This window comes from Microtus ochrogaster, unplaced genomic scaffold (genome assembly GCF_000317375.1).
Source record: "Microtus ochrogaster isolate Prairie Vole_2 unplaced genomic scaffold, MicOch1.0 UNK72, whole genome shotgun sequence".
In the NCBI taxonomy this organism is placed as follows: Eukaryota; Metazoa; Chordata; class Mammalia; order Rodentia; family Cricetidae; genus Microtus; species Microtus ochrogaster.
In genome coordinates, this window is record NW_004949170.1 from 610,400 (window position 1) to 634,097 (window position 23,698).

The following is a 23,698-nucleotide window of genomic DNA, read 5'->3' on the forward strand; positions in this document are numbered from 1 at the left end:
TGTGTGTGTGTGTGTGTGTGTGTGTGTGTGTGTGTGTGTGTAGGAGAGAGAGAGAATAGGATTTCCACAGAGATCTGATGTTTATCTTTTAAAAGTCTGTCTGTGTGTGTGTGTGTATGTATGTATATGTAATAGGGTTTCCATGGAGACCTGATGTTTCTTCTTTTAAAAGTTAGTGTGTGTGTGTGTGTGTGTGTGTGTGTGTGTGTGTGTGACATAAATGCATCCACATTCATATGAGTGTGGGCACACGAGTGCCACAGTGTATGTAGAGGTTAGAGAACAACCTCAGATGTTAAGCCCTTACCTCACCCTTTCTTTGAGATCTCTTCTTTGGGTCTCTGTTTTGTCACTGTGCACACCAGACTAGCTGGCCCATGATTCTCCACCTCATCTCCATACGATACAGGTTTGTGACAGCTTTACATGAGCTTTTGGAATTTGGACTCAGTTCCTCATGTGTTGTAGGCGAGCCAATTGTTTGTTCCTGACTGCTCGGCCCCGAAATAATCACACAGAAACTATATTATTTAAAACACTGCTTGGCCAGTGACTCTAGAGTATTTCTGGCTAACTCATATCCTAAACTAACCCATCTCCATTAATCTTGTATCGTCACATGGCTGTGGCTTACTGGGTAATGTTCCGGCGTCTGTCTTCAGTGGGGACTACATGGCTTCTCCCTGACTTCACCCTTCTTTCTCCCAGCATTCAGTTTAGTTCTCCCCACTTAGCTCTACTCTACCCCAAGGCCTAAGACAGTTTCTTTATTAACCAATAGTATTTATAGCATACAGAGGGGAATCCCACATCACTCATGCTTGCAAGATAAGCGTTTATCCACTGAGCCATCTCCCCAGGTCAATACCAGGGTTTTTCAACATGTTTGCTCATATCTATGTCTACACTGTAATGAGTTCTAAAATGATATAATTATTTAAAACTCTTACTTTACAAGCCATTTATGGTCCAACAACAACAAAAGAACCCAAAACCGAATTTAAAAGAGATTCTGCAATTGAGGAAGGGCAGGTGGAGAGGACACAGTGAAGCTTAGATCCACACAGACGCTGGCCCTGGCTCCCTTTGCTCTTGGTCCTGGGGACTGGGTAAAGGGTAACAATACTGACCAGTACTATATGATTGCTGTGGGCCATGGGAACCTGTGCAGGTGCATCAGCCTCCTCTGGTCAGATAGCCCCTCTGGACACCGAGTGGGAAGTGGAAAGGTCTGGGGTCTTCTGATGGGGAAGAAGAGGAGCATTGAGCTCCCAAGACTGACACAGAACAGAGTCCTAGTGAAGTGGCCAGGCACCTCCTCCCTGATGGAGGAACTCCTTGGAGACCAGCCTATTGCTGCAAGCTTCCCTGGGAGAAGTAAAAGAAACTTTTATTCACCCCAAATAAGGAAGGAGCAGATGGGCTGGATAAGGAGTTCTATAGGTCTAGTCTGGTAACATAAATGAATTTATGAGGGTTGTTCACTAGAGCCTGGATGTCTCACAGACAGCCTTGCCACAGCCACTTCCCAATGCTCTGCCTACCAAGGATCTATTTGACATAAAGGTTCCCAGGCTACAGAGTTAAACAAACCTGGTTCAGAGCGCCACCTCGTGTTGAAGAGGCAGCGGTGATTTCAGGCCAAGCTCAAGGGTCCTATCTCTGTGCACGGTACTCTGACCTTGCTCTTACCACGGGAAAGGTGGCCTGCAGCAAGTGGAAAGGACAGCCTGTTTTGCTGCAGGTTGGCACATGGATGAGTCACTCTGGCCAGGATTCAGAAGAATCATGCCACCACACAGCCCCTTTCTAGGCTGAGGACCACTCTGGTCCTATTTCTCCCAGAGTCACTTGGTGCTAGGACTGCCAGCGAACCCTGGTCCCATGAGCTTTCCCCTAAAACCATTTCTTCTGTTTTCAGATGAGACTGGGAAGGTGATAGCAACAAAGTTCTTTGACATGTATGAAGGTGGTAAGAAAACTTGTCTGATTAAAATTAAGACTAAACTTTGTAGACCCCATAGAGAAACAGAAACAGAGAGGGTTTTTTTCTTTTCTTTTGGCCTGCTTTTATTGACTGTAGATTCTGTTGCATTTCTGAGTGCCATGCTCCAGGACATCAGTTTTGGGGACTGACCTTTTGTCTCTAATAGCAGAGGTGGTTGCTGGGTGCTTGCAAAAGCTGGGGTTGGTGGGAGGTTTGGCTAACTACAGCTTCAGGGTTTAATTTACTCAGGTCTTTCCACTCTGTATGGATTGCCTTGTTTCTATCTTTGGATTTATGTTTGCTATACCCTGAGTATCTGTTGCAAGTTATTGATGTCCCCAGGGCTTCTCCAAGTTAGCTTCCCATGGAATCCCTAACATCACTCCTGAGGAAGCAGCCAAACATGACTGTGCCCTTGAGACAAGTCTTGGAAGCAGGGGATTGAGAGTGGGTAGATAGCAGAGGGGGAAGGAATTCCACAGCCAGGATGGGAACCTCATCTCTGAAAAGATCCTGAACTACTGTCTGACTTTGACCCTACAGATAACTCTGAGCCAATGGCCAAGTTCATTCAGAGCGCCCCTTCTAAGTCCCTGCTGTTCATGGTGACCCATGATGATGGGAGCTCCCGGTGAGTGGATGCAGTTATTCCCATGCGACAAGACAGCCAGTCAGGAGGAGGGCAAAGGCCCCTGGGTCCAAGGGATGCAATGGCCATGACAAATGCCAGAAACCACTCCCACATCTGCAGTAGGACACATTTTTATTCATGCGTGTGCACACACACATGCATACGCATGCTGTGCAAACACTTTCATTCACATGCTCACACTCAGTGCCTATGTGCACACACACAGTTGTTCACTGGGAGTACTTATGTAAGCCATTCACTCTCCAAGTGCAGCCCACTAGTTCAGAGAACATGTATAGATGTAGAACTCCTTGCTTAGGAAGTGAACTTGTTTACGAGCACCCGGGCCTTTTGTCCCTCTCCTTCTGCACCATTCCCCTGCTCTCTCAGCTAACCTATTGGAGCATGGAGAAGGAAACTTTTGCTATTTGCTTTCATCTTCCAGCTACATGTTCTGGCCTTACTGTGTGGAAGCAGGAGAGCCATAGGCTGGCTGAGTGGGAGGATATGACAGAAAAGTAAAGCATTGTAAATCTTTCACAACTGTAATGTTACTCGGCTCCAAGTGAAATGCAAAAGGCTCCCGGATGTGGCCATGTAACCACTAGTAGGGTCACATGGTTCACTGGTACATGTTGTCCTAGAGGTGAAACCTGGGCTGTAGGGAGTCAGGCCAGTTTCACTTCCAAGACAAGCAATGGGACACAACCAGGACATTCAAACAACAGCCAGAGAGCCCCCCCCACAACTCTTTCGCTCACACACACTTATACACATATACTCTCACTCACACATACACACTCCCAGTCACTCACACCTACACTTACATATACATACATATACTTACATATACACTCCTTCACACAACACTTACACACACAAACGCCTCCACAGCAGGCCTTCTCATGCTTTCTCTTTTGCCCCAGATTGAAGGCCCAAGCAAAGGATGTTATAGAAGCTCTTGGAAGCAAAGAAATCAAGAACATGAAATTCAGGTCAAGCTGGGTGTTTGTTGCAGCAAAGGGTTTTGAGCTCCCTTCAGAAATCGAGAGAGAAAAAGTGAGTGTCTTTCCCCATTTCTTCTCAGACAGGGCTCCGGTGTGTGAAGGGTGTCCCTTCAGTGAGTGTCTTCCCCATTTTTTCTCAGACAGGGCTCTGGTGTGTGAAGGGCGTCCCTTCAGCGGTCCCTCCCACACAGAGCACTCCCTTTAGTTCCATCTCATCTTGTGGTTTCCACTACAGACTGCACATTGGTTCCAGTTACTGGTGGTGACTGTTCTGTTTGGGCAGGAGGCTAGCCTTCTTTAGTCTCTCCTCTGGAGATTGCAATCACACAATGGATGGGGGCTGAGGGGATTGCCTGAGGTGTTATATATGAACTACTTGCAATGCAGTAGGTGGCAAATAGTATTGGCCCTGGACAGGAAGACTTTGACTGGTTGCCTTCCTTAGAGGAGTCAGCTGTAGCTTGATGCATAGTTTATCAAAGAAAAGAGCCAAGTAGGGAAGTGAGTGATGTTCTGACTGAGCATCGTGTCTCCTGTGAACACCCCAGCTGATGGGTGGTGCTACATAGCCTTGTGAGGTCGATGCCTCTGGGAACCATCACACTGACCATTTTTAATAGACATAAGTGAGTCTGAAGTCTATGGCCATACCACCCTGAACGCGCCTGATCTCGTCTGCAGAGAAGGAGATGAACTGAACCATGAAGGCCCCCAGCTCTGATAAGGCCATCTTTCTACTTAGCTAGGATTCTAAGAAGGCAGAGCTCCACCTATCTCCATGGTCACACCAGGTCACATTTGATTCAGCTTGAGGCTTCGCTCCCACTGCCTGGAATCATGGTTTAAAGAAGACAGTGACAACCAGGATCAGCTGGGCCTCCTTTTGGAGCATGGCCTCTCCTGGGAGGAGGGGGTGACATCCAGGCCACTATTACTAGCTTCAGAGATCTTGGAACTTCTTGGATAGCCCCTGCTCTGAAACTGAGGAACTTGGAAGCCATGGCCGGTTAAAGGATGTTTTCACTGTGACTCCACTAGCCTGCACACAGAAAGACAGCCCTGCAGAGAAGACACTTCTTACCCTGCTGTATCTGAAGACCTGTAGGCAGTAGGGGCCTCACAATCACCTTAGAAGGGAGAAAACTTTGCCTGGCAGCTCCCTACACCCACAGGGGTTGAGGGGAGGCAGGCATGAGACAAGGGACAAGGCGGGCCTCAGGGCTAGGTTTGTTGGGGACACATGGTTTTGAACAGGCTGTGGTTTTCCTGTCAGTCCATCCTTTGATGACAGCAGCTGTGGGGTGGGGAAGCACCTTGCTTCCCTTGGGTTCTGGTGCCCACTTTGAGAATGTGAACTCAGGATTCCCTTCACCCCAAATGACCCATAGCATTGATAGATATCTCCTCGGGCTGTGTGGCCTTTGGCAAGCTACTTCACCTCTCTGTGCCTCTGATCCTCACCAGTGGAAAGGAGATAAAGACACACCAAAGCAGGCTCCTAATTTCAAAAACTACTTCAAAGCTGCAGTCATGCATGGCACTCTCTGAGGACAGATGTAGATTGAGTGAGGAGAGCTAGGGTTCCCTCATACCTGACCAGATGATTTTACCTAATGAGTCAAGACCAGCTCCTCAGGGGTAAATAGTTTCGTCGATAAAGTGTTCAGGGAAAACCACATATCACATAGGGAGAAAATGGATTTGGATCCCTAGCACAGCAATATACAACAATGCAGGACTGAGAAACCACCTAAATGTGGCAGAGATAAAACTGTCAAGGTCTCTCAGAAGGACAGCAAAATGAACAGAAATCTCTGTCTTGTCATCCTGAGCTTAGCAGGTACTTCTGGAGGAGCGCAGAGTTGCAGCAAAAGGAAAGGTAAATGTTCAGTTTCAAAATACAAAGTTTTCTGTTCCAAAGGACACATGAAGATATAAAGAAGCGAGGCAGGGTGGCACATGCCTGTCATGTCAGTGGGAGGCAGAGGTAGGACAGTCAGGAGTTCAAGGCCATCCTTGGCTACCTGTGAGTTCAAAGCCAACCTGGTCCTCTCAAACAACAACAATAAATTGAGGAGAAGACCCACAGAACAATTTTAAGAGAACATGTTTGCAAACAACAGACTTGTGTCCAAAGTATATAAAGAACTCTTACAAGTTAATCATTAAAAAAATAACCCAACTGAAAAATGGCCAAAACCTCGGAAGAGATGCTTCTTCAAAGAGTATGTGCACACGGACTGGTAATACACGTGAGGAAAGATGCTTAGTAGCCCGAGGCATCAGATCATGGTGAGATGGAGCCTCAAGTTCACTGTGGCGGTTGTGATCATAACTTGCAGCAAGACAAATGAGTGTTGAAGGGAGTGTAGAAAAATCAGAATTCTCACAAAGCTGGGAGAGATGCAAAATGATGGAAACTCCTTGAGGAACATTCTGGCAATTTCTTCAAAATGAAAGAGACAGCCTAGCAAGCTTCTTGAAGGGTACTTCCAAGTGTGAAAGCCTTCACTCAGAAACTAGGGCACAGCTTTACACACAGTGCTCTTCCTCCCAGCAAGAGGTCAGTGTCAACATGAGTAGCCATAGAAAGAAGTTCTCTTCAGCCATGTGCAGAACTGAAACTCTGACATAAGCAATTTTCCTGAAAATGTTATGGCGAGTAACACAAAAATAAAAAATTATGTATTGTATGATTCCATTGTGATACAGAATTTCTAGAATAAGCAGATCCAAAGGGTCAGGAAGTAGGTTAGTGGGTGCTTGGGGTGGGGAAAGACAGCAATACGGCTGCAGAGTACGTGACTCCTCATTCCAGGGATAACAATGATTTATTGATCATAGTGACAGTTGCACATTGGGAATGTGCTAAAAACGTTTGAGTTGCTGAAACTCAACTTCAGCAGGTGAGTTTCATGGTATGTGAATTACATCTCTGTAATGCTGTGGTGTGAGAAAAGGCGCTAGGCTGTGAGGAATTGAAAATATAGAGTCATAAAGCCCGCTCCAGTGCGAACGCATACTTGCTGAGCAACAAGCATTAATGCACTCTGAAAACTGCATGTGTGGGATCTGGAGTCCATAGTCCTGGTCCCACTGGTGACAGGTATACCGATGTGCTGTCCCTATAGCAACATTCTCCAAATGCACATTTAAGTGGATCAAAATGAAATAGAATCTGCAGCCCAGTTCATATTTCAGTAGCTGCTTCTTACAGGCTCTTAGACACTCTGCTAAGCCCTGCGGTAGACTGCAGAAGGGCCTCATCCTTTGGGAAAGTTCTAGAGCTGCATTAAAAATATAATTGAGAGACACGCTGAGGCTGGGGTGTGGTAGTTCAGGCCTATGATCTCAGTACTTGGAAGGCAGAGGCAGGAGGATCACTGTGAGTTCCAGGCTAACCTGGACTATAGAATAAAACTCCTTTATTATCCAAAGAAACTGACAAAAGGAAAGGAAGGGATGGAAGGAGGGAAGCCAGGAAGTAAGTAAAGAAGAAATGACAAAGAATGCATGGAAGAAAGAAGGGGCGGGGACACTGAGAATTCTAACCTCAACCTCGGTTTGAGAAAATGCCACTATGAGACGTCTGTTCACATGACTTTACTCAGAATAGACACAGACACAGTAGTTTTTGATGAGCTTAGTGGATAAATGGCACTTTTTTTCTTCCCCTCACTTAGATCAATCACTCGGATCAATCCAAGAACAGATACTCGGGCTGGCCAGCAGAGATCCAGATTGAAGGATGCATACCTAAAGGGCTGGGATAGCAGTGCTTGGACCTCAATAAATGTGTTTTGTACAGATACATACAGCTGGAATGTCCCAGGAGTCTGGTCCCTTGAAGTCCAGAATGGAGAGGAAGTGGTTGATGTGGATTTGAAGTTTGTTGTAAACCAACAAGACATTGTTACACTGATTCTTAGCTGCTGATCGTATCATATTTCTGTTTGCATAGTAGACGTAGTCTCAAGCTGGGAAAAGCAAGCAGAAGGGAGTCATTATGGGGGAAAACTGGATGTAGCGCTGAGAGAAGCAAAACTCCTTGTTGGTTACTAAGAGTGTTATACTTGTGTATAAATCAGGCCACTTGCTGCGGGAGCTCCTCTGGCCAGTAGCCTTTAAGAGACCACCCCAGCACTCTTCAGAGGCCCTTTATTCCGCTGTCACTCAGAACACCCTTGTTTCCAACATTTATCTCCTGGGGACTGAATGAGGTCTTAGCCAACATCCCGGGTCACCTCACATTTAGCTCTTAAATTTCCCCATAGGGTATGGATTTATTTGCTACCAACTCTGGCTCTGTGCAAGGCACTAGTTGGCAAGGAGGGAGGCTGGCACTGTGCCTTGGCCATGAACCTGCTCTCAGGAAGACAGTCATATAGCCGAGTCTCTGAGCGATTCCTTTCTAAGATACAGTGGGTCAGATGGCAAGTGTGAACAGGTTAAGAATGAAGTCACTAGGGCAATTTGTCACTAACCAGAATCTGCTCAGACCTCCTTTTTGTGCCTTGCCACCAGAGAAGCCACTAATGCCCTCCATATGTGCACATATGGATGAATATACCTACATACACAGTACAATACATACACAAAATCATAACCATGAATCAGTTGGGTTAAATGTTGGAAGAAGATACCTGACTCTGCTCTGTGGCCTCACCACAGTATGTAACGTGCATGTGCACACACACGTACTCACGTACACACATGCACAAATGCTGTAACAATAAATATAATTGAGAATGCCTGGCACCCTGAAACCCAGCATCCTTGATATACCAGTCCAACCCAGTGTCTTGGCATGCAGGTGCATTGATTCTCACTGGGATGCATGGGACACCAACACCCAGCAGCCTGCATCCTTCCTATCCAATGCACAAAGAAACTGGAGGACAACAGAAATTCAGCTTTCTACCCTGCTCCTGCCTGGGCATGTATTGCCCCCCACCTTATTCACTCTTCCCCCAGACATGCCAGGCCAGCTCCACAGAGGATGCATCAGCTCCTCTGTAGGACACACAGTAAGCCACAGGATCATGGCAGAGAGATGAGCCTCTGTTCGTACAGAGGTCAGTGAGTATTTAGGAACTATAAATGACCCAGTGACCACGGCGCATCAAGAAGTCCTCTGGCTTCAGAGGACAGGCTCCTCAGGAAGTGCAATCTCTACAGTGGCCCTTGAGATCAAAGGAGGGATCCCGACCTAGGCTTGACTGTAGGCACAGTTGCTTTCCTACAAATTCCTAGGCTGAAGTCTTGAATCCCAGTGCCTCAGAATGTGATATTTCTGCAAGCAGGACTATCATAGACATAACTAGTTAGAACTTGGATTTGCTGGAATAGGGTCAGCCCTTTCCTCATGGCTGATGACCTCATAAACAGGGACAATTTGGGCACAGACCTGTACGTTGAGTACCATGTGAAGGCAGGCAGAATTCCGGTGATACTTCTACGAGCAGGGAATGCCTATATGTGTCAGTGATTGTCAGTAGATGGGGGATCCCTGGGCCTGATTTTAGCCTCAGGATCTCAAAGAGCATAACTATGCTGCCCTCAGTCTTGGGCGTGATGCATCTTACTGTTAGATCACCAATCTCTTGGACTCAGATAAGCCCCAAGCATAATTGGCCAGACCCCTTTGGGCTTGAAACTTCTTGGTACTTGTATTAGTGACCTGTCTCATTGTCATGACAAAATAACTAACAAAAGCAATATAAGAATTTACCCACCTAGTGGAACTTCATTGACCTCTGCTTTGATCACCCAGTGCCCCTGACTCCCATGCTCGGCACGGGAGGATCCAGACATCTCAGGCTCTGCCAGTCTGCTCTTCAGCTCCCACTGTGCCCTGCCCCTACCCCCACAGCCACACCCAACAGCAGCCCAGCCCTGCCAAGAAGCCACGCTCCTCTCTGGTATCCCTCCACCTGCAGAGAACCCCCAGCTGTGGTCCAGATATGTTACCCAAGTAACGTGACTGTGGCCATCGTGGGGCAGAGGTTGTGATGCTGGCTACAGAATACCTGGGTCCACAGCCACGATAATGACACAAGCAAAACAAGCGATACCTGGACTTTAGGGACGTAGAAGGAGCAGGAAGGACCCCAAGTGTCTCCTGTGGTTCAACCCACTCCCTCAGGAGGTAGTGCCTAGGGTGGGGAGGGTAAGTGAGAAGCTCAGGGGTACAGCTTTCCTGACTCAGCACCGATGAAAGCTGAAGCTTTTTGATAATGCAGTGCTTGGGGGTCACCCACACCCTGCAACCCCCAACTCATGCCGTTAGTAACCCCAATAAACCCATTAGCTCACAAAAAAAAAAAGAATTTGGATTTCAGGTCCAGGAATACAGTCCATCATGACAAGGAAGTCAAGATAGTTGGGAGTTGAGGCAGCTGGCCATATTGCATTCATAGTCAGAAAGTAGAGAGATGACCACCAGTGTGCCTCTCACTGTCTCGTTTTCATTCAGTCTGGAATACTAGCTCAGGGAATGGTATCAGCCATATTCTAGGTATGCCTTCCTTCCCCAGTTTACTTAATCTAGACCCTCCCTCACAGGCATGTTCAAAGGTTTGTCTTCTAGGTGATTGTGGTCTAACCAAGTTGACAATCATTGTTAACCATAACAATACCCATATTCCTTCTGGGCTAGAAAGGAGAGAATGCATTCCCATCGGTTCTCCTGATATGGCATGCTGATGCCCTCTGATTGAAGGGGGACAGGCCCGGGGCATTCTTAGTCAGGCAGGGTCCAGGTCTTTATCCCTCTCCATGGCAGCTCTCTCTACCTGGCCCTCTGTCACTCCCTACAGACCTCGGTGCAGGGAAGGAAACTCAACAAGCATTGACTGCAGCTGCATTCACGTTAGATCAAGTCGGTGCCCTGCTCTCAGCTGCATCTGTGTTATGATGAATGCCACTGATGTGTTGGGACGAATGTCATCAGTGCCCCAGGACTGAGAAGCATCTTGTGACTTTTGGGGCTTGGAGCACCTGCTCTTTCAACACTATTTCTGCTGCTCACCTGGTGAGCTTGGAACCCCTCTGGAGGATAAAGAACGGGGCCATACCTTTTGGTGTAGCCTCGGCTAGTAGATTCCTTTCCTTAAGTTTATATCTTGAGCCCGTACTTTCCTTTTAGTACACTGACTAAAATTGAGAGCTGTAGGCAGCACAAAATCTCCTGTGCTTTCATTTGCTTTTCCATTGGAGGACTGGATTTACTGGCCTTGGTTGGATCTGTCTGGAACACATTTCAGCAGCTTCTATCATTTGGATCTTAAGCATCTCCCAAAGGTTTGGGTAGTGGAGACTTGATCTCAGAGTGACACTACTGGAATTTATAGAACTCTTAAGTTGTGGGCATAGCAAGAGGTATGTACCCTTGAAGGGGACTGTGGGACCCCAGGACCCCAGCCCAGTCCCCTTTCCTCTTTCTTGTCACTTCTTGGCCTTGAGGTGAGTGGCTTTGTTCTGCCACACTCTACTATGATGCAGGGCCTTATCACAAGGCCAATGGATGATAGACTAGCATCTCCAGAACTGTGAGCCAACATGAGTCTTTGTTCTGCTACAGTACCTACTATGATTCAGGACCTTATCACAAGGCCAATGGATGATAGACTAGCATCTCCAGAACTGTGAGCCAACATGAGTCTTTGTTCTGCTACAGTACCTACTATGATTCAGGACCTTATCACAAGGCCAATGGATGATAGACTAGTATCTCCAGAACTGTGATCCAACATGAGTCTTCGTTCTGTTAACTGATGAGTTCTGGGTTTTGTCACAGTGACAGAAAGTGGGTCCTTGTATAACGCATCTTTCTACAAAAGGAAAATTTGCCTTACCTAGAGAATTCCCTTCCAACAGTTATTCTTGGCAGTGGGCCCAGACATCAGCCTCTGATTGTCCTCAGCTCTGGATCAATGCTGGGAAGCAAGACTAGGCAGAGACGGTCAGAAAGCCCCACTGGTAGTTAACACAAAGCTGCGGAGTGAATACTGTAATGTTCCTGAAAAAGGCACAGTGATGGGCACAGGAGAGAGCTCAGGGGTCACCAAGGGCAGGGGCAGAGAGACACAGCCAAAAAGCCCAGGGGTTGGGTCTGTGACGGTGTGCTGAATAACATCATCATGGTGGATCTTGACCTAGGGCTTGGGGCAGTGGTGGTATGGTGTAGGAGGTCTGATGTCCTTTTGTCTATGTGTTGCTTTTATTGGTTAATGAATAAAGAAACTGCCTTGGCTTGTTGATAGGGCAGAACTTAGGTAGGCAGGGAAGATGGAACTGAATGCTGGGAGAAAGAGGGTGGAGTCAGGAGATGACATGGAGCCCCCAGAGTCAGACATGCCAAAACTTTAGCTGGTAGGCCACTGCCATGTGATGATACACATATTAATGGAGATAGGCTAAATTAATATGTAAGAGTTAGCCAATAAGAAGTTAGAGCTAATGGGCCAAGCAGTGTTTTAATTAATATCGTTTCTGTATGGTTATTTTGGTGCTGGGCGGCTGGGATAAATAAGTGGCTTTCTCCTGCAATGGTCCACAGAGTAACACTAGAATTGTGGTCCTTGTCACTGGACTGTGTTGTAGAAATGTTGACTGTGACCACTGAGTGACAATGTGCCATTGTAAGGTTATCCACTGTGACAAAGAGTTCTCTGCTGAAGACAATGGCAAGGGGAGGCTATGCACTTGGACGAAGAGGTGACATACAATTCTGCACCTTCTGCTAAATTTGGCTATGAGTCTGAAACAGCTTAAAAATAGTGTTACACACCTCTTATTCTAGTACTTGGAAAACGGAGGCAGGAGGATTACTATAAATTCAAGACCAGCCTCGTGTACAGAGGAGACTTTGACTCAAAATGTAACAAAGAAGTGTTTACAAAAGTATAAAATGCTGCTATGGATAATAATGAAAAATAATATGGAAGCTTGGAAGGGCCTGGCAGGTGGGCATCAGTCCTGTGCATCTTGGTCACTCAACACACTAGGACAGAACCACAGAGGCTGCTGTTGTCACAGTTCTCCCTGCGAGTCATCCCAGGACACGCTGATTGATGACTCAGATTTATTGTTGCAGCCAGAACCTTGGGGTTCATTCTTCTTACTGCTTGTTGGTGATGGGGTTCACAAATCAGACAGGTATGACAGAGTGGGGAAGAAAGCATTGCCTAGTTCCATCTTCCATGTGCTCAGGAGAAGCAGGCCCTGCAGAAGGACACGTGAAATACAGCAGATGAATCGGACAAGCTTCTCCAGTAGCCTGACGTCTGCCTGGTTACCTTGCCTGGTGCCAAGACTCCAGTTCACCATGGCAAGGCTCTGGCTGCCAGCTGGCCCCTCACTCAATGACTAGCTTCTTAGATGAGTTGGGCACAGACTGGCCCTTGTTCTGTGTCTTGCTATCCAGTCTGTCTTTGTTTGCTGTCAACGAGCTTGGGGCTGAACAGGGAGCTTCACACCCCGAAGCCTGGTCCCTGTGACTGCAATGCCCATAGTTCAGTGACATGGGCACAGTGACATCCTGGTCTACTCTACAGCACCCTGTGAGACCAGCTCCTAGAGCTGTGCCCAGGGTTTGCCAAAAGGAAACTTTCAAAGCCGTGAGGATTTAGGGAATTCTCCCTTATCTGAGGGTCTTTCGGAGTAAGTTTCTATCTGTCTGAAGGAAAACACTCACATACACAATCTGAGGGTCTTGTACTCTTTCCACCTCTTGTTCCTTCGAGCCTCTTTGTTCATACAGTTTTTTGTTTTTGTTTTCTTTTTCTTGGTTTTCTGAGACAGTTTCTGTAGTTTTGAAGCCTGTCCTGGAACTAGCTCCTCAACCAAGCTGGCCTCAAATTCACAGATATCCACCTGCCTCTGCCTCCCTAGTGCTAGGATTAAAGGCGTGCGTCACCACTGCCAGGCTCATACAGTTTTTATACATCCAACACAACAGATTTCAGGAAATAGAAAAGATTGCAAAAGCTGTTTCAGGATCTTAATGCATTTCTTGAGTAAACAAAGGGAGAATGTTTGTCAGCTATCTGATTGGTGGGCAGGTATAGAAAGGAGTTCTGATGTACAAAGAACTCAAGAAATTGGTCATCAAAAGAACAAATAATCCAATAAAAAATGGAATACAGACCTAAACAGAGAACTCTCAACAGAGGAATCTAAAATAGCTGAAAGACACATAAGGAAATGTTCAACATCCTTAGTCATCAGAGAAATGCAAACCAAAACAACTCTGAGATTCCATCTTACACCTGTAAGAATGGCCAAGATTAAAAACACTGATGACAACTTATGCTGGAGAGGTTGTGAGGTAAAGGGAACACTCCTGCATTGCTGGTGGGAATGTAAGCTCCTTTGGTTGTCAGTGTGGCAATTTCCCAGAAAATTAGGATGCAATCTTCAAGATCCAGTAATACCATTTTTGGGTATATAGCCAAAGGATGCTCAATCATGCCACAAAGACATGTGCTCAACTATGTTAATAGCAGCATTGTTTGTCATAGCCAGAACCTGGAAACAACCTAAATGCCCTTTGACTGAAGGATGGATAAGAAAAATGTGGTACATTTACACAATGGAGTACTACACAGCAGAAAAAATAATGACATCTTGAATTTTGCAGGAAAATGGATGGAGTTAAAAAATATCATTTTGAGTGAGGTAACCAAGACATAGAAAGACAATTATCACATGTACTCACTCATAAGTGGTTTTTAACTATAAAGCAAAGAAAACCAGGCCACAAATCAGCCCCAGTGAACCTAGACAACAATGAGGACACAAAGAGATATACATAGATCTAATTTATTTATATAGGAAGTAGAAAAAGACAAGATCTCCTGAGTAAATTTGGAGCATGGGGACCTTGGGAGAGGATTGAAGGGGAGGGGTGAGGTGAGGCAGGGAAGGGAACAGAGAAAAATGTAAAGCTCAATAAAAATCAATTAAAAAAAAAGGAGTTCTGGTTGTAGTAGTATCTCCTACAGAGAAAGGATGCCAGACTTGCTAGGGAGAAAAGCTAAACTATAGGGGAATCAAAGGGCCTTGTACTAACCTACATATTTAAGGTATGATTAACACTATAAGCTAACCTTTTAGATTAATAAGGTGTGAAAGTGTCTATCCCATCCCATGTCATGTCCCCTCCCATCCCCACCCCTGTCCTGAGAGGAGAATGTCTTGCAGCTGGGAGCAGTTTCCTAGCAACCTATGGGTGATGGGCGGGGCAAATGACCTGTGAGTAACCATGACAACCCGCCTAAAGTGTATCAGCACTTTGGGCAGAAAGGTTGACAATGAGAAAATGCCCCCAAATATATTTTCTTATCCTGCATGTATCCCCAGAGCATATGGAGGAAATTACAGGAGAAGTTTGTAACATTTTATTCAAGGCTGTGAAGCTAGGCTATTTCTGGCAGTCCTTGGCCGTCTGTGAAGTCTCTCTCTGTTTTCTTCTTGACCTGGTTAATTGTTTAATTACTTTCTCCTGTCACCAATATAAATTTCATAAACATATTAAACATAAACAGTTAGTTATATGGACCTAACATGCAGTACCACGAATTGAGGTTAAAAGTTCCTGCAAAGTGTTAATTGCTTAAGGAGTTTTGCCGTTTCCGCCTGTCCGTTATCAGCTGGACCTGGCTGTAGAAGCTGGCAAGTGCTTTGGGTCCCTACGTGTCCTAAAGACTTTGATTCAATACGCCAGACATCTGCACCTCCGTACTTGAGTGTTATCCTTGAAGAGTCTAGCTTACAATCCTACAGGGACACCCAGTCTAGCTAACTGTACTTTATTGCCTTCTCAGCTAGCTAATGATGGAAAACAGGCTTCTAAGTTTCTCACCATTTTATGGAACAAAGGCTAGACTATAAAGGCGTATTTTACTCACCAGAAGCACACAGAAGTCATCCCTCTGTCGATCACTGGCACAAAGGTGCCCAATAAATGAGAAACGTGTTGCCAACGGTAGTGGGAAGAATCCTATGGCTATTTTATGGGTGAGATCATGGTGTCACACAAGGAAATTACAGGCAGAATCAATCTGTATCCATAGGCAATGGATTCCTAAACCGTGTTTATGAATGTATCCTCCATCAGGCACTATCTTGTCTGATGGGTTGACCATATCAGTTTGTCATCTACTGTGTCTTTTTGCAGACCACCACAAAAATATTCCCACTGTGGCCAGTTCTTGGCCAGGAGGAGCCAGGTGGCACCTGAAAGTCCCTGTGCTCTAGGGGCTGGGTCCATTTTATAAAATATTGATCAGGAGACAATATAGCTTTAACCTGTGCTTGCTCATTGTGTTAGGGTTCTGGCACAGGGGTCCACACAGAAGGAACTGTTTAAATGCCCCCCAGTACTGAGGGCTTGTCAATTAAATTCTGCTGTGTTAGGATCCTCTGGGATGGAAACTCCTGGGAACCCTTGTCTTTTGAGTCATGTGTGTTCCAAGGACACAGTGCTCAACATATTTATGTATTTATTGTCTAAGAATTTCATATATGGACATGTATTCTGCCTAAATCCACCTCATTCCCTCACCACCAATTTTTGAAGTACCATATACCAACTTCATTTTTAAAAATATTCTCTGAGTTCTACTAAGTACTACAGTATGTGCAGGGGTGAGGCCCATCTTGTGGAACGCTTGGAGCCTTTTAGGGGCTGTACCCTGAAATAAACCGACTCTCCCTCCATAGCAACCATCAGTTGCTAGGCACTCCTCAGCCAAGGGTGAGACGTAATGAGTTCCTCCCTGATCTGTGTTGGATTTTGCCTGGCTAAATCTCATGCATGTAGCCACTGCTGTCACGAGTTCATGGGTGCAATGGCCTTATCATGTCCAGAAAGCGCAGTTTCTCTGCAACCCTCCACTACCCCTGGCTCTTACTGTCTCTGTCACCTCTTCCGAAACAATCACTGAGACTTGTGGAAAGGTGTGATAGAACGTCCCATTTAGAGCTGAGTACCCAACAGTTTTGATTGATGAGGAACTGATAATTAGATCTTAATATACATACATCTCCATACAAAACTAAGGTACAAGCACAAGGTTTATATTTACCATCTGCTATCATGCAGATGTCAATGGGTGCTGTGCATATGACCTGGAGCTCAAGCAGAGGAAGATGACAGGCAGGTGAGACTGTGTCCAAAGAGTGCAGGGATTGTTTGCCAGCTGGTTGTGGATCTATCCGAGTAAAGGATAGATGGCTTTAAAGGTGGCTACCGCTATGGAAGGTTCAACTGAGACCCTCACACCATTTCCTCTTTCTGAAGAATTGGGTTATCTTTCACCCTGGCAGTCCCTGGTTGCTAGGCTCAGCAGAGAATTATGTACCTTTATACTCTGCATGGCCCTGGGCAGTAAGACCAAGTGCAGGTAGAGAGAGCTGGAGATTCAGCTTCCAGCCTGGGACATAGTCTTAGCCAGCATCTTGGTTACTTTTCTATTGCTTTGATAACACACCACGACCAAGGCAACTTATAAAAGAAAGTGTTTAATTTGGTTCATGGTTTCATGATGGCAGAGTAAAGAAACCCCCGAGAGCACATGACTTTGTCCATAATCATCACACACACACACACACACACACACACACACACACACACACACACACACGGGGGGGGGGGGGCGGGCTGGGGATACTCTGAAGTTCTTTCAAGCCAGGAATTAACACAACTGCTTGCAGCTTCTGCAGGATGTCAGTCAGTGTGCCTGGGGACTGGCAGGCTAGGCAGGTGCTGATCCTGTCAACCACAAGGGCTCTCACGGATCCCAGTTCTTTCCCCCATGTACAGGGTTCCTTTTCCCAGCGTCCCCCTTCCAGCCTTCAGCTAGTGTTGCCCCTTACTCTAGGCATGGTCACCTTCCTAAGATCACCGATCTCAGATCCATTTTTCCCACTCCTTTCTTTCAGTCTGAGCCAGGCATGATGATCTGAGCCAGGCATGCTGTTCTGTTTCTCAACACAGACTGAATTGAGTCAAGAGGAGCCAAAGAGAAATGAAACTGAAACCCAAGTCTGAAGTGACTGGGAAATGCAAGAGAAAGAGGACTGAGGGGTATGGATTATAGCACAGCGCTGAGAGGCATCTGGGCTCACTGAGTCTGCCTTCCCTGTTCACCACTCTGCCCTCAGCCTGGAGACAGAGGTCAAGACCCTGTGACAGGGCCCTGCTCCTTCGGTGTCTGTCCTGTCGGTTTCCAGCGCAGGCAGCTCAGGTAAGAGCTGCAGCAAGCAAGCCCCTGGGCTCTGAGGAGAGGCACTCACTTCCCTGAGCTGAGGTAAGTTCTTGGCAGAGCAGGGGTCTGCTGCAGCTGAGCCTGCCCCACTTCTCCATGAAGGCCAGCACCTGTCACCTTCAACAGCCTTGCAGGAGCAGGGTGCTAAGCCCTCAGGACCTGGGATGGTTTTTCTCTGGCCTCCCCTGCATGGGATTGCTCTGTATAGCAAAGGGACTTCAGTCCCCTCCTTCCCTTACACAATAGGGGTTTGTTTCCATTCAGGCTATGGGACCCCTGGACTGCAGCTGGGGCAGGGTCTGATACTGGCTAGCACTCCTTCATCACAGCAGTCTTTGGGGGCTGGTTGTCAGGGACTGAACCGACCTGAGGGAGTGAATATGGGGAGCCAGTGTCGGGCAATATTATCTCGTAGGAGGTGACAGTGTGAGCACCAATAAGAGTCCGGTAGGAGGCCACCATTTCTGTTAATCTTCAACCAGAACAAGTCAGAGGCTCACTGCACACACAGGGAGGTCTGAAGGGAACAAAGCAATGGAAAGGGGGAGGTGCAGGGTCTGAGGCTGGGGTAAGAACCAGAGGGGACCTGCTACCATTGACACAGCTTATCCTGGTACCCATGGAGTGGTGGCCCAGTGGAATGGGAAGGGTAGTCAGGCTGTGTCCAGCTGAGAGGAGGTTAGATTGTTGGAACAGAGCTGGGCTGGTCCTGAGGGAAAACAGGCAGCCATCTGCAATTTCTGTGCCTTAGGTCATAGCTAAGAGCCCCTAAGGGTAAGTTTTGTTTCTGAGATCAGTTTGTGGCAGATGTGGTTGTAGTGGGGAAGGCCATTTCAGTAAGTTTCAGTTCTCCCCCAGAAGGGGCGGAGACAACGCTGTTGAAAGAAGTCCGAAGTCCTGGCAGCTGCACACTCTAGCTGAGCCAGGGATGCTGAGTATAGCACAGGATTCTGTGCAGAACTAGGGGGTGTCTTCCTTGGTTATTTGTAGACCCTGGTGAGCACTGCAGGGCATTTCTTGGTGCTATTACAATAATGGGAACAGTGACAGTTTGTGTGTGGCATGGAGGAAGTCTGGGTTGTAAGCTCAGGCAATCTCCCTAAGTTTCAATTCTTCCTGGGAGCCAACACTGTTTAAAGACAGGAAAGCCCAGAAAGCCAAGCACTCTATCACTATGAAAGATACTGGTTGGTGAGTGGCAACCAGGACTAGGAGACATGCCCTAGCTCAGGGCTAGGGGATACCTCTGGGTTTTTTGTAGATCCTGGAGGGCACTGTGGGACATTGCTCAGTGCCATTAAAATTAGAGGGTCAGTGACAGCTCAGGCAGCTACTGGACTAGATATGGTAGGGTCCACCCAGCTGCTGATTTCAGGGGGCAGTCTGAAACAGTGAGCAGCATGAGGATAGGACTCAGCTCATTTCACTGTTAGAGCCTCTAACCACTCTGGCAGCAGGAGAGGGTGGGGTCCCAGGGATCTCTGGAATCTGGGGCTAAGGCCTATATGAGAGGTTTCAGGTCCTCTGCAGCATGGGCTAGGAGCCCAAGGGAAAGCAGAGGGAGATTTCTTGTTAAGGGTGGGAGGAAGCCAGGTGACCCAGGGGCAGACTTTGAAGTGCAGGCCTTGGGGGACTCTGCTGGAAGGGTTGACAGAGGATCTGTGTAGAGAAATCTACATTCCCAGGGTCTTTCCAGTCCCCAAACAGGAGATGTCCTGGGTGGTCTGAAGTCCCACATCTGCTCAGAGTGCAGGGTGTCCCACAGGCCTTCCATTTCAACTTCAGGGGGACATGGAGGGCAGGAACCTGGGAGAAGAAAGGACTCCTGAGTCTTCCTGTCGCCACCTTAACACCCAGACAGGCCTGGGAAGGCTCCCACTTTTATCATCTCAGTTTTCCTGGACAGACAGGGTAGGGGGTGGTTAGGGGCTCTAACAGTGAAAGGGGCTGAGTCCTATTCCCATGCTGCTTCTGTTCCAATTGGCCTGAGGATGCTTTCCCAACAGGACAGAAATCCAGAGGAACCCCGCCATTGGGATCTTTGTTCATAATAAATGATATATGTCACCCGAGGGGCATTGGTAAATACCCACTGCCTCCTATATAGTGGAACTGTTACCAACCACCCCAAGGACAGCACAAATGGGTGCAGGCCTGCTTGGATAGAAATGTTTAGAGAACACCTACCTGGTTATTTGTGCATGCTTGCCCATTACCTTTAACTGAGGCAGGAACCTGCATGAAATGTGGTAGGGCTTCCTTGATGGACTCTCTGCAACAGGCCCTGCAATGCAGAAGAGTTAGGAGAAGATGTAGAAATACAGATGCCTTGTTCATCTACCACAAATGGGGTAGTGCTGGAGCTGGGGATTTCCTCCTTTTGATTGGAAAAAGATCTAGATGGGCCCATGTGCTCATCTTGGACTGAAAGTATAGCTGGCTACCCAGGTCACTGAGTGAGCAGAAGTGGGTGTGACCCCTGAGGTTGCTCTGCCTCTGAGATCCATCAAGTCTCAAAGGTAACTCAAGAGACTTGTACACACTTGTAGCTTGCAGACACAACCCAGGGGATATATACCAGAGAAAGAAAAATAAGAGAATATAATTCTTCAAACCCTGTTGTAGGGTAGTCATGTGGAATCTTTGTCATGGGCACAAGCCCTGGAAACCAGTGATTGCACCTGGTAGTCTAATAAGACCAACTGAGACAGCCATGGAACAACAGCCAAGGCTCAAATAGAGAATGAAGGGGTCTTCATTCTAAAACCTGAGATCTTCTGGAAATAAGAGGTCTTTTCAAAGGCAGGGCAGATAAGAATTGTGTCTGGACAAAAATTATAGGTTGACAGACTCCATGAGTACCTTTACAATTACTCTTTTTTTGTGGTAACTTTCCTAACTCACACAAAGAATGTGTTTTACCCCCTCTCTAGAAGAGGAAATGATGAGGTGCTGCTGGATACACAGACTCTTGGGGTGGACAGAGAAGATATGGTAGTTCTTAATATTGGTGTCTCTTTTGCATTTCTTAATCAAGGATTCAACCAGTGGCAACACTTCCAGAATCTTCTGAATCAAACCCTTTAAGTCCATTGCAAATCCACCCGGAAAAAAAATACAAGTATGAGTTCTTCCCGGAAAGCCCATCAGAAAGATCTGACTTCTGCATTCAGTCACCTGGAGCCACAGAAATATTCTGATGCTTCTAATGACAGCCAGGCAATGGTGAGCTGCTACCAAAAGCCACTCTCCACAGGACATGTGTTGTGTCCACCTGAGAAAAGGCTGGATCTGCACTTATGAGTAGGTGTGGGATGCTAGAAGAGAATGAGGCCTGCTGCTTCTCTGACAGAGTGGCTTTCTTGTCTTTTTGGAGCAAGATGGAGATCTTGGTCAGCTGTTTACTTTGCTTGGGTCAATGTGAGAACAATGGGCTATTTCCTTCACTCAATGTTTTCAGTTATAATCTTGGTCTGGGAAGCTAAGGGGTTATTGGAGACTGGCAGAGCCCTGAGTCCTGAATGTGATATACTGTTCTTTCTCTATATGGTTCAGTCTCTAGTTATAACCACTGTGAGGTATTATTGTGACATTATCTCCATGAAGAAGTCATGTGGTTCATTTTCTTGTTGAGTTTTGAGGGTACTTTATATATTAAGGGACAAATCTTTGCTCAGATACATGCTTTGTAAATATTCCTTGACTATGGCTTGTATTCACATTTTTCAACCAGATGTTTAGTTCTGATAAAATTCCACTTATTGATAAGTTCTTTTTATTAATTTTGTCTTTAAGATAATTTCTATGAAACCAGGGATGTGCTGGCTAGTTTTAAGTTAACTTGACACAACCTAGAGTAATCTGAGAAAAGTGGACCTCAATAGAGGAAATGCCCTTTCTTGTCCATGATCTACCACGTGGTGATACCATTTTTCAGCATGGTATATTCACCTCCTGCTTCCTCTGCATCTGGCTGGTGACTCTGCCTTCCTTTTTCCCTATGCTTTCTTTTGGTCTGCAAGTTCTGCCTAACCTCCACCTGCCTAGCTATTGGCCATTTAATTCTTTATTAAGTCAGTGAAAGCAACAAATATTCACAGTGTACAAAAAGATTGTTCCACAGCACCACAGCTTCTTATAGGTTGCTTATAGCAACAGTCAAGTTTTGACTTGGAGACACACTAGTCCCAGGCATATTCCAAAGCCATTTGTACGTAATACTTCTTCCATTTCTAAAGATACTTTTACTGGATATATAATGGTGGCGTTTTGTCAGTATCCTAAAACACTGTGGAATGGATATATAGCGCAGCAGTACAGCATGTGATTGTACATAAATCCTTGTTCCCTTTCATTAGATACTTTTACTAGATATGAAATATGATAGTGTAGCCAGGTGATGGTGGTGCACACCTTTAATCCCAGCATTCAGGAGGCAGAGGTAGACAGATTTCTGTGAGTTCGAGGTCACCCTGGTCTACAGAGCAAGTTCCAGGACAGGCTCCAAAGCTACTGAGAAGCCATTTCAAAAAACCAAAACTAGGGCTGGAGAGATGGCTCAGAGGTTAAGAGCACTGCCTGCTCTTCCAAATGTCCTGAGTTCAATTCCTAGCAACCACATGTTGGCTCACAACCATCTGTAATGGGGTCTGGTGCCCTCTTCTGGCCTGCAGACATACACACAGACAGAATATTGTATACATAATAAATAAATATTTTAAAAAAACCTCAAAACCAAACAAAAACAAAAACCCAATATGGGTGTCTTGTAAGTAATCCTAAATCACTGTAGAATGGATATGAGTTCAGCATGTGATTAGTATGTATAAACACCTGGTTCAATTCCCAGCACTAAAAAATAAGTAAATAAAAGTCACCCCTTTGTCTCCACACTTGTGTTCTTTCTATTAAAACAAACAAAAACCATCTGTTAAGCTGGTCTTTGCTCCTCTCAACCTAAAAAAAAAAAAACTACACACACATAGTGTGTATTTTGTCTGTATGTGTATATGGGTACCATGTGCATGCCTGGTACCTGGGAGGTCACAATAAGGAGGTTTTGTCCCTTGTAATTGGAGGTACAGGTGGTTACCACATGAACCAACATGTGGGTGGTGGGAACCAAAGCCACATCCTCTACCAGAGCAACGAGTGTTCTAAAAGCTGAGCCATCTCTCTAGCTCCTCTAACTACTTAAATAAATTTACTTTTGTTTTATGTTCATATGTGTGTACCTGCATGTATTTCTGTGTGCCACAAGTGTGTTACCAGAAGAAGGAATTGGATGGCCTAGAGTTTCAGACAGTTGTGAGCCACCTGATGTGGGTGCTTGGAGAAGAACATGGATCTTCTGCAAACATAGAAAGTGCTCTTAACCTCAGAGACATTCCTTCAGCCCCTTTCTGGCTAGTTAAAAAATACCTTTAGATATGATTAGTTTAGAACAGTTTGATTCTAATGGGCCATGCCTGAGTTTTGTTAATTTTCTTAGATCTTTATGATTGTCATTAAGATTGAGGAACCCTAGGATCACAAATTATAGGCTCAATGTAGAAAAACATATAGTCATCCTCCTGGATATTAACCTTCATCAGGCGATGAAGGGAGACAGGGACAGAGACCCACATAGGAGCACCAGATTGAAACCCCAAGATCCAAATCAGGAGCAGAAGGAGAGAGAGCACGAGCAAGGAACTCAGGACTGCAAGGGGTGCACCCACACACTGAGACAATGGGGATGTTCTATCGGGAACTCACCAAGGCCAGCTGGACTGGATCTGAAAAAGCCTGGGATAAAACC

The 23,698-nt window shown here is 46.2% G+C and overlaps 2 protein-coding genes across 2 annotated transcripts in view; both read left to right on the top strand.

Annotated features, from left to right (window-relative positions):
- The window catches only part of Fam3b (family with sequence similarity 3 member B), a 30,061-nt gene extending 22,663 nt beyond the window's left edge, over positions 1-7,398 (top strand). The window contains exons 5-8 of the mRNA XM_005370125.2: positions 1,922-1,972; positions 2,531-2,618; positions 3,545-3,677; positions 7,309-7,398. Coding sequence (XP_005370182.1) covers positions 1,922-1,972; positions 2,531-2,618; positions 3,545-3,677; positions 7,309-7,398 — 362 coding nt within the window. The remainder of the gene's footprint in view (positions 1-1,921; positions 1,973-2,530; positions 2,619-3,544; positions 3,678-7,308) is intronic.
- A 9,379-nt stretch (positions 7,399-16,777) lies between these two features.
- The window catches only part of LOC101984826 (interferon-induced GTP-binding protein Mx1), a 20,244-nt gene continuing 13,323 nt past the window's right edge, over positions 16,778-23,698 (top strand). The window contains exons 1-3 of the mRNA XM_013354817.2: positions 16,778-16,791; positions 17,573-17,940; positions 20,936-21,123. Of these exons, the coding sequence (XP_013210271.1) occupies positions 21,022-21,123 (102 nt within the window). The 5' untranslated portion in view covers positions 16,778-16,791; positions 17,573-17,940; positions 20,936-21,021. The remainder of the gene's footprint in view (positions 16,792-17,572; positions 17,941-20,935; positions 21,124-23,698) is intronic.